The 12200-nt window shown below is 37.6% G+C and overlaps 1 protein-coding gene across 2 annotated transcripts in view; it reads left to right on the top strand.

Annotated features, from left to right (window-relative positions):
• STAB2 (stabilin 2) overlaps nucleotides 1-12200 on the top strand; it is a 324351-nt gene that overhangs the window by 209581 nt on the left and 102570 nt on the right. For both annotated transcript variants that reach the window (XM_053716971.1, XM_053716970.1), the window contains 2 exons: nucleotides 1226-1271; nucleotides 10735-10811. In XM_053716971.1, the coding sequence (XP_053572946.1) occupies nucleotides 1226-1271; nucleotides 10735-10811 (123 nt within the window). The remainder of the gene's footprint in view (nucleotides 1-1225; nucleotides 1272-10734; nucleotides 10812-12200) is intronic.

Genomic DNA, 12200 nt, shown 5'->3' with positions numbered 1-12200 from the left:
CAAATAAACCTTAAAAAGCTAATTTTCATACATTTTTACTCTGCAGTTGGTAAAAAAAAGCAATTGTAAACACATTAAGGGAAAAACTATTTTACAGTATACTGTCCCTTTAAGACCAATCTTTTAAAAATAGAATGGACAGGCTGGGAAGCCTTCTAATGCTTATGGGTAAACTGAAATATTTTCTTCTATCTCTCTTTTACATTATAATGTATATGTATTATATTATACTTCATTACTGTACTCTTCTGTTTGACATGGATGTACAATTGTGGACATGATTATAATAATCTTAAAATTGCCTAATTGTTAACCATATGCATGTGTGTAAATGTTAGCTTTGAGTCTGTTTTGGCCAATCAAATAATAAATGTACTTTATGAAGTAGTTAGGTTAATGCTCCGGTATCAATGATTAAGACGAACACCAACATGCGTAAGATGGGCTGTACTTACCTCTGATTTGACTATTTCTCTGGAATGGAGTCTTTTTAATTTGCGTCAATAAAGTCTGCGGACTTTTAAGGTTTCTGGCTCTTTGGGATATTAAACTGCAATAGTCTCTCGATTGATATAGGAATGTAGTCAGAGCCTGTTTAATGTGCCACTGAACAAAGATGTGCAGTAATAATTTGCATTGCATTTCATTTATATCAAGAATGCATTTTACCCTCCTTAGCATAAATATGAACAAGTTATTTTTGTAATAAATGTAATTTACCATATAACAACATTGTTGAGCCATTGAATAATTTACTTTCACATGCAAGTGTGCATTTATCACCTTTCCTGCTACTCACTTATTGTGGAAAAGTTCTAGTCACTGAATGCAAAGTCCCTGAACCTAAATATATTTGATTGAGGGTTAAAAAACTGTCACTCCATAAAACTAATTAACATACTTATTAATCTTATATACAGCAGGGGTGCCCACATCTAGTATTAACAGAGATAGTCCGAAAAACATGACTATTGTAGGATTTCCAGAGATGGAAAGTGCCTGTGTGCACATTTTTACATGTCTTGGGATTACAGTCATCAATGAGACCTTCATTCATGTATCAAAATGTAAGAAGTAGCTTAAAATATGAATAATACAGTAGCACATTTAATCCCATATAGGGATGAGCGCATAACATTGAGTAGTTTGCTGTTGATAATATAAATTACTTTACACATAAGAGTAGCACAATATTCATGGTCTTATTTTATTTTTTACCTTTCAGTGATTAAGGATGACGCCTGCAATAAAACCTGCCATACCAGTGCTAAGTATGCATTAAATCAAATCTGCATGATGCATGCTTGTCTGTATGTTGAATCACATTAACGCATGTAATTTTTAAGACATAGGAGCAGATTACAAGTGGTGCGCTATTTTTTATTTTATTTTTGCTCGAGCAATAACTACACTCAGAATAAAAAATTAGCGCAGCTGCATTAGCGTGCATATTACATGTTGAAAGTAAAGAGGTAGTGAAACAAGCAAAAGACTCAGGCGCGCTAACTTCAGGACCACACCAATGCCTTTTCCCTTTAGACTTTTATGGGGTGCGCTGAATGCCTATTAGTTGATGCTTACACTGAAACCCGACACTGCGCTAGAACAACCACGCTAAAACTGAAGGTGCGTTTACATTCTTTTTCAAATAGAATAAAATTGTCTTCGTATTTTTAAATATATATATATAAAGTATTTTTTTGTGTAATATATATCTATACCTACATATCTATAGTATATTAATATATACAGATGAGAGAGAAAGATAAAAAAAAGATTTTTTTTCTAAGTGAAGAACATAGGAATCGCAAGTGTTTATATTAACCCCTTAATGACCAGCACCATACCCAGTATGACGCTGGTCGTTATGCCCTAACTTCAGGACCGTGCCAATGCCTTTTCCCTTTAGACTTTTATGGGGTGCACTGAATGTTTATTAGTTGATGCTTACACTGTAACCCGACACTGCGCTAGAACAACTACGCTAAAACTGAAGGTGCGTTTACATTCTTCTTCAAATAGAATAAAATGTTCTTTTTAAATATATATATATATATATATATATATAAAGTAATTTTTTGTAATATATATATATGCCTACATATCTATAGTATATTAATATATACAGATGAGAGAGAAAGATAAAAAAGAATTTTCAAAAGTGAAGAACATAGGAATCACAAGTGTTTATATTAACCCCTTAACGACCAGCACCATACCCTCTACGACACTGGTCATTATGCCCTTAAGACTGCAGTCGCTGCAGTCCTGGGCTTCTCTCTGCCGCAATATCGTTCAAAATTGCGAGATAGTGCTATTTCTGCATGCTCCACGAGTTATCAATGCAGATGACCCTCTCTGCAACGGACAGCGGTGGTACTGATCGTTGGTGGGTGGGAGGCTAAGGAGGGAGGCGGATGGGCAGCCCATCGCTGTAGGAGGCGGGAAGAGGGCGGGAGCGGGTGGGTCCGCTACGTCACGCTACAGGGAAGCCCAAAATAAAAAAAAAACGCCTGCGTCATTGAGGGGAAAGGAGGGAGGAAAAAGGTGGGGGCAATGAGGGGGGTGCTATGTGGGACTGGGATCCATTGCCATAAAGGGATCTGGGAGGGGGTAAGGCATTGAGGGGGGTCAGATACACTACAGAAAAAAATGTTATTTTTCATTTGTTTGTAAATAATTTGCCTAATTTGCAGCAAACTGTATACTGGCAGACAGCTGCCAGTACCTTAGATGGGTGCAAATAGGTAGAGGGGGGAGGGTTAGAGAGCTGTTTGGGGGGGGTCAGGGAGGTTGGGGGCTAAGGGGGGATCCAACACTGCAGAATATTTAGCCTTTTATTTTAGTACTGGCAGACTTTCTGCTAGTACTTAAAGGGACAGTATACACTCATTTTCATATAACTGCATGTAATAGACACTACTATAAAGAATAAGATGCACAGATACTGATATAAAAATCCAGTATAAAATAGTTTAAAAACGTACTTAGAAGCTCTCAGTTTAGCTCTGTTGAAAAGGTAGCTGGAAAGCCCACTGCAAGTGGCAAATAAGACACTCCCCCCTCCCCCTTCTTTTGCATATGAAAAGACCCTTTACACAAACAGGAACAAGCTAGAGAAGGTAACTGACGGTATTCACATAAAACTTTGGGGCTTGGTTAGGAGTCTGAAAATCAGAGCAATGTTATTTAAAAATAAGGAAAACTATACATTTAATTAAAAAAAAACAACTTTATGGGCTATATAAATAGGTCATCTACAAAACATTTATGCAAAGAAAAAATGAGTGTATAATGTCCCTTTAAGATTGCAGTGACAATTGTGAAGTGGGAGAGGGAAGAGATCTGTTTGCGAGGGGTCAGGGAGGGATCAGGGAGTGGGATATGTCAGGTGGGAGGGTAACCTATACACTAAAGCTAAAATTAACCATACAAGCTACCTAATTAACCCCTTCACTGATAGGCATAATAAAAATGTGGTGCGCAGCAGCATTTAGCGGCCTTCTAATTACCAAAAGCAATGCCAAAACCATATATGTCTGCTATTTCTGAACAAAGGGGATCCCAAAGAAGCATTTACAACCATTTGTGCAATGATTGCACAAGCTGTTTTTAAATAATTTCAGTGAGAAACATAAAATTGTGAAAAAGCTCAACGATTTTTTTTAATTTGATCACATTTGGCAGTGAAAAAAGTTGGCATGAAATATACTAAAATGGACCTAGATCAATACTTTGGGTTTTCTAGTGATAGCAAAAATGCTAAAAATGCTCTAGTCTTTTGGGGAAGTTTTTGTTTAAAACGCCCGGTCCTTAAGGGGTTAAAAACATATTAAAATAGTTTACAAATGGCTATTTGACTGGGGATGGCTCAAAAGTGTATATATATATATATATATATATATATATATATATATATATATATGTGTGTGTGTGTGAGTGTTTATATGTATGTATACATGTGTTCACTTACATATTTGCACATCTAAACACGTAAATAGTATTACATACACACATATATATACAGTGGGGCAAAAAAGTATTTAGTCAGCCACCAATTGTGCATGTTCTCCCACTTAAGAAGATGAGAGAGGCCTGTAATTTTCATCATAGGTATACCTCAACTATGAGAGACAAAATGTGGAAACAAAGCCAGACAATCACATTGTCTGATTTGGAAAGAATTTATTTGCATATTATGGTGGAAAATAAGTATTTGGTCAATATCAAAAGTTCATCTCAATACTTTGTTATATATCCTTTGTTGACAAGGTCAAACGTTTTCTGTAAGTCTTCACAAGGTTGTCACACACTGTTGCTGGTATGTTGGTCCATTTCTGCATGCAGATCTCCTCTAGAGCAGTGATGTTTTGGGGCTGTCGCTGGGCAACACGGACTTTCAACTCCCTCCAAAGGTTTTCTATGGGGTTGAGATCTGGAGACTGGCTAGGCCACTCCAGGACCTTGAAATGCTTCTTACGAAGCCACTCCTTCGTTGCCCGGGCGGTGTGTTTGGGATCATTGTCATGCTGAAAGACCCAGCCACGTTTCATCTTCAATGCCCTTGCTGATGGAAGGAGGTTTGCACTCAAAATCTCACGATACATGGCCCCATTCATTCTTTCATGTACACGGATCAGTCATCCTGATCCCTTTGCAGAGAAACAGCCCCAAAGCATGATGTTGCCACCCCCATGCTTCACAGTAGGTATGGTGTTCTTTGGTTGCAACTCAGCATTCTCTCTCCTCCACACAGGACGAGTTGTGTTTCTACCAAACAGTTCTACTTTGGTTTCATCTGACCATATGACATTCTCCCAATCCACTTCTGGATCATCCAAATGCTCTCTAGCATACTTCAGACGTGCCCGGACATGTACTGGCTTAAGCAGGGGGACACGTCTGGCACTGCAGGATCTGAGTCCCTGGCGGCGTAGTGTGTTACTGATGGTAGCCTTTGTTACGTTGGCCCTAGCTCTCTGCAGGTCATTCACTAGGTCCCCCCGTGTGGTTCTGAGATGTTTGCTCACCGTTCTTGTGATCATTTTGACCCCACGGGGTGAGATCTTGCGTGGAGCCCCAGATTGAGGGAGATTATCAGTGGTCTTGTATGTCTTCCATTTTCTAATTATTGCTCCCACAGTTGATTTCTTCACACCAAGCTGCTTGCCTATTGCAGATTCAGGCTTCCCAGCCTGGTGCAGGTCTACAATTTTGTTTTTGTTGTCCTTCGACAGCTCTTTGGTCTTCATCATAGTGGAGTTTGGAGTGTGACTGTTTGAGGTTGTGGACAGGTGTCTTTTATACTGATAACAAGTTCAAACAGGTGCCATTAATACAGGTAATGAGTGAAGGACAGAGGAGCCCTCTTAAAGAAGAAGATACAGGTCTGTGAGAGACAGAAATCTTGCTTATTTGTAGGTGACCAAATACTTATTTTCCACCATAATATGCAAATCAATTCTTTCCAAATCAGACAATGTGATTGTCTGGATTTGTTTCCACATTTTGTCTCTCATAGTTGAGGTATACCTATGATGAAAATTACAAGCCTCTCTCATCTTCTTAAGTGGGAGAACTTGCACAATTGGTGGCTGACTAAATACTTTTTTGCCCCACTGTGTATATATATATATATATATATATATATATATATATATATATATATATATATATATATATATAAATATATAGACGTGCATACATACACACACACACACACACACATATATATATATATATATATATATACTGTGTATATATATATACTGTGTGTATATATATATATATATATATATATATATATATATATATATATATATATACAGTATCTCACAAAAGTGAGTACACCCCTCGCATTTTTTGTAAATATTTTATTATATCTTTTCATGTGATAACACTGAAGAAATGACACTTTGCTACAATGTAAAGTAAATGTAATGTAAATTTGCTGTCCCCTCAAAATAACTCAACACACAGCCATTGATGCCTAAACCATTGCCAACAAAAGTGATTACACCCCTAAGTGAAAATGTCCAAATTGGGCCCAAAGTGTCAATATTTTGTGTGGCCACCATTATTTTCCAGCACTGCTTTAACCCTCTTGGGCATGGAGTTCACCAGAGCTTCACAGGTTGCCACTTGAGTCCTCTTCCACTCATCCATGATGACATCACGAAGCTGGTGGATGTTAGAGACCTTGCCCTCCCCCACCTTCCATTTGAGAATGCCCCACAGATGCTCAATAGGGTTTAGGTCTGGAGACATGCTTGGCCAGTTCATCACCTTTACCCTCAGCTTCTTTAGCAAGGCAGTGGTCGTCTTGGAGTTCTGTTTGGGGTCGTTAACATGTTGGAATACTGCCCTGCGACCCAGTCTCCGAAGGGAGGGGATCATGCTCTGCTTCAGTATGTCACAGTACATGTTGGCATTCATGGTTCCCTCAATGAACTGTAGCTCCCCAGTGCCAGCAGCACTCATGCAGGCCCAGACCATGACACTCCCTCCACAATGCTTGACTGTAGGCAAGACACACATGTCTTTGTACTCCTCACCTGGTTGCCCCCACATACGCTTGAAACCATCAGAACCAAATAAGTTTATCTTGGTCTCATCGGACCACAGGACATGGTTCCAGTAATACATGCCCTTAGTCTGCTTGTCTTCAGCAAACTGTTTGTGGGCTGTTTTGTGTATCATCTTTAAAAGAGTCTTTCTTATTGGACGACAGCCAATTTGATGCAGTGTGCGGCGTATGATCTGAGCACTGACAGACTGACCCTCCAACCTCTACAGCAATGCTGGCAGCACTCATATGTCTATTTCCCAAAGACAACCTCTGGATGTGAGGCTGAGCACATGCACTCAACTTCTTTGGTCGACCATGGCGAGGCCTGTTCTGAGTGGAACCTGTCCTGTGAAACTGCTGTATGGTTTTGTCCACCATGCTGAAGCTCAGTTTTAGGGTCTTGGCAATCTTCTAATAGCCTAGGCCATCTTTATGTAGAGCAACAATTCTTTTTTTCAGATCCTCAGAGAGTTCTTTGCCATGAGGTGCCACGTGAACTTCCAGTGACCAGTATGAGAGAGTGTGAGAGCGATAACACCAAATTTAACACACCTTTTTCCCATTCACACCTGAGACCTTGTAACACTAATGAGTCACATTGGGCCCAATTTGGACATTTCCACTTAGGGGTGTACTCACTTTTGTTGCCAACGGTTTAGACATCAATGGCTGTGTGTTGAGTTATTTTGAGGGGACACCAAATTTACACTTTTATACTGGCTGTACACTACTTTACATTGTAGCAAAGTGTCATTTCTTCAGTGTTGTCACATGAAAAGATATAATAAAATATTGACAAAAATGTGAGGGGTGTACTCACTTTTGTGAGATACTGTATATATACAGTGTATATATCATGTATGTGTGTGCATGCATGTATGTGTGTATGTATGTATATATATATATATATATATATATATATATATACTGTATATATATATATATATATATATATATATATATATATATATATAAGGAAACAGCACTCACTAGGCTTGACTTCAAAAAGTGTTTCAGTGACGTTTCGGTCATGCACCCCTTCACCAGACAGGTCTGATGAATGGGTGCATGCCTCGAAACCTCACTGGAATAAAGAACAATTTTTGAAGTCAAGCCCAGTGAGTGCTGTTTCCTTCTACATATATTTACTCAGCATCCTGGCAAGGGTATCCTGTTTGTGAGAGTGCACTCTTCTCTACCTCTATCTATTATATTATTATATTTATTATATATATATATATATATATATATATATATATATATATATATATATATATATATATATATACAGGGAGTGCAGAATTATTAGACAAATGAGTATTTTGACCACATCATCCTCTTTATGCATGTTGTCTTACTCCAAGCTGTATAGGCTCGAAAGCCTACTACCAATTAAGCATATTAGGTGATGTGCATCTCTGTAATGAGAAAGGGTGTGGTCTAATGACATCAACACCCTATATCAGGTGTGCATAATTATTAGGCAACTTCCTTTCCTTTGGAAAAATGGGTCAAAAGAAGGACTTGACAGGCTCAGAAAAGTAAAAAATAGTGAGATATCTTGCAGAGGGATGCAGCACTCTTAAAATTGCAAAGCTTCTGAAGCGTGATCATCGAACAATCAAGCGTTTCATTCAAAATAGTCAACAGGGTCGCAAGAAGCTTGTGGAAAAACCAAGGCGCAAAATAACTGCCCATGAACTGAGAAAAGTCAAGCGTGCAACTGCCAAGATGCCACTTGCCACCAGTTTGGCCATATTTCAGAGCTGCAACATCACTGGAGTGCCCAAAAGCACAAGGTGTGCAATACTCAGAGACATGGCCAAGGTAAGAAAGGCTGAAAGACGACCACCACTGAACAAGACACACAAGCTGAAACGTCAAGACTGGGCCAAGAAATATCTCAAGATTTTTCTAAGGTTTTATGGACTGATGAAATGAGAGTGAGTCTTGATGGGCCAGATGGATGGGCCCGTGGCTGGATTGGTAAAGGGCAGAGAGCTCCAGTCAGACTCAGACGCCAGCAAGGTGGAGGTGGAGTACTGGTTTGGGCTGGTATCATCAGATGAGTTTGTGGGGCCTTTTCGGGTTGAGGATGGAGTCAAGCTCAACTCCCAGTCCTACTGCCAGTTTCTGGAAGACACCTTCAAGCAGTGGTACAGGAAGAAGTCTGCATCCTTCAAGAAAAACATGATTTTCATGCAGGACAATGCTCCATCACACGCGTCCAAGTACTCCACAGCGTGGCTGGCAAGAAAGGGTATAAAAGAAGAAAATCTAATGACATGGCCTCCTTGTTCACCTGATCTGAACCCCATTGAGAACCTGTGGTCCATCATCAAATGTGAGATTTACAAGGAGAGAAAACAGTACACCTCTCTGAACAGTGTCTGGGAGGCTGTGGTTGCTGCTGCACGCAATGTTGATGGTGAACAGATCAAAACACTGACAGAATCCATGGATGGCAGGCTTTTGAGTGTCCTTGCAAAGAAAGGTGGCTATATTGGTCACTGATTTGTTTTTGTTTTGTTTTGAATGTCAGAAATGTATATTTGTGAATGTTGAGATGTTATATTGGTTTCACTGGTAAAAATAAATAATTGAAATGGGTATATATTTGTTTTTTGTTAAGTTGCCTAATAATTATGCACAGTAATAGTCACCTGCACACACAGATATCCCCCTAAAATAGCTATAACTAAAAACAAACTAAAAACTACTTCCAAAAATATTCAGCTTTGATATTAATGAGTTTTTTGGGTTCATTGAGAACATGGTTGTTGTTCAATAATAAAATTAATCCTCAAAAATACAACTTGCCTAATAATTCTGCACTCCCTGTATATATATATATATATATATATATATATATATATATATATATATATATATATATATATATATATATATATATATATATATATATATATATATATATTAAAAAGTATATATATGAGTGTAATAGTTTTATTTTAATCTGTTTTGTGAAACTTTTTTTTTTTTTCTTACCCTTACACTTTAAGTTGCGCTAAATATTCTAGCACAGTTTCAGCTCTCTCTTGAGCGCAACCTATAACTTTCAGTTTGTAATATGAACATAATTAGCACGTTTGCTATCTTCATTCAAAGTATAGGTTGTACTAGAGTGATGTCAGCTGCACTAACACTTTTCTGGTTAATGCAATTTACCATGGAGTTGTAATATCAAGTCGAGCGATATTGTTAGTACGGTTCAGCGATATTGCATATCACAACCCATGCTTGCATCAACACACCACTTGTAATCTGGCTCATAGTATATTTGTTATAGCTTTGACTGACATTTATGAAATTAGAGGCTTTTGTCTCATATAATATTTATGAAGCTTTGTTGCCTAGGGATAAATAGTATTGTTAGGTGTATGGAATTCTGGCTTTAACATGGGTGGGGGTTTTAGAGGGGCGTTAAAGCACTCTCAGTTTTCTGATTCCCATTTTAAGATTAATACAAGAAATAGATTAAGATGCAGGGCCTTAAAGGGACACGAATCCCAAATTTTTTCTTTCATGATTTAAAAAGAGCATACAATTTTAAACAACTTTCTAATTTACTTCTATTATATAATTTATTTTATTTTCTAGATATTCTTTGCTGAAAAGCATATCTAGATAGGCTCAGTAGCTGCTGATTGGTTCCTGCACATAGAAGACTTATGTGATTGGCTCACCCATGTGGATTGCATTTTCTTTAACTAAGGATATCTAAAAAATGAAGCAAAATAAATAATAAAAGTAAATTGTAATATTGTTTAAATTTGTATTCTCTATGTGAATCATGAATGAAAAATGTTGGGTTTAGAGTCCCTTTAACTAGACCTAACAACCCCTCCCCCCCTTCCAGCAGCACCCCATATCTGAATGTTAACAGATGTTATGATATTCCACAAAAAAACTTTACTTTTTACTTCACGATAGTCTGTGGAAGGGCAATTTCTTATTACAAGACATGAGCATGCTAAACATAGACAAGGTGCATAGCTCCAGTCTGATTGTGGCAGTGTTACTGGGTAATTTATTATTAACCTCCAGCTGATGGGTATATGTGGGATGGATCTACACAATACAAATAATACATATAGGTCCCATTGCTAAAACTGTATTAATGATCTTCTGTGCTCATTTCCTAGCTGCCTACTTAATGCAGATGGCTCTGGTTATTGTAAATGTGCAGCTGGATTTAAAGGAAATGGAACATCATGCTCAGGTAACCTGAAGAAGATTTTGTGAATTGTTTTTGCAAAAAAAAAAAGAAAAAACTGGTGAGGGACATTCAGCTCAAAAATTTTCTATTATACATATTGGTCCATATTTATCAAGGTCTGTCGGACCTCGCTGAATACGGCGAGCAATACACTCGCCGTATTCAGCATTGCACCAGCAGCTCACAAGATTTGCTGGTTGAACGCCGCCCCCTGCAGACTCGCGGCCAATAGGCAGCCAGCAGGGGGGGGTGTCAATTAACCCAATCGTACTGGATCGGGTTGATTTCCGGCGATGTCTGTCCGCCTGATCAGAGCAGGCGGACAGGTTATGGAGCAGCGATCTTTGTGACCGCTGCTTCATAACTGCTGTTTCTGGCGAGCCTGCAGGCCCCCTAGTGTGAAAGAGTAACACTTATGTTCAGATGCTTTTTGAATCGAAATAGGTTAAGCTCTTTAACTTGAAATTAAAACTAAAAGGAAGTACGTGTTTGTGCCCAATAGAAATAAGCACACAGACACATCATTTGCTTATTTATAATGTAACATACGAACTCAAATTACTATTATACGCAGGAAATCTGACTTTGCTTATAAAAGGATTTAGAATGTAACAAATTTGATTATCTTAAATGAATGACAAAACAGCTACAACCAAAAAATGTTATTTAAATTTTCTGCAACTATTAACTGAATATAATTAAAAAGTTTCAAGTTATATCAAGGGAGATTTATCAAAGTGATAATAAGAAAATTCTCACATTTGTCGTCAAAAAAACCCTCACAAATTATATCACCATATTTATGAAAGGTTTTGCGCCAATAAAGTCGCAACTTTTCATATGTGCGAACAAATTGACTCATGACCATTCGCAAGTCTTAAATATATGCGAATAAGTTGTCTGGAAATGCCTAATTCTTGTATTAATCTCTATTGGCATTTTAAAATGCCCGTATATATTCGCAGTTCTCATATATTTATGAAAAGTGGTGCATGCAATATTCACTGTTTTTAATCTCGCCAATTTGTAGGTTGCAAGGAGTGAAAAATAAAGAGCCATATTGTTGTTTGTCTGTAGGGAAAATGGAAATATGTCTTTTTCTTGCTTTATCTAGGGTTAGAAATTGCCCACAACAAGGCGCAGAACCTGAATAATATTAATAATTAAATAACAAAAAGGTATACACAAATTTATAAAAAAAAGTATAAATAATTTAAGTGCAATTGAAATAAGTGTATTAAAAAGAATGAAGATAAGCTCCAAAAAACAGGCAACCTTCCTTAATGAAAGAGAGCCAAAGAAGGGGCAAAATAGAAATAACTTTAATATATAAGAAATACTATTCTTACACTTGACTAAACAATAAACAATTTACTGGTGTCTAAAATTAAG

This window comes from Bombina bombina, chromosome 6 (assembly GCF_027579735.1).
Source record: "Bombina bombina isolate aBomBom1 chromosome 6, aBomBom1.pri, whole genome shotgun sequence".
Lineage (NCBI taxonomy): Eukaryota > Metazoa > Chordata > Amphibia > Anura > Bombinatoridae > Bombina > Bombina bombina.
Note: the sequence above shows the minus strand (reverse complement) of the source record. Positions and strands in the feature narration are given on the sequence as shown.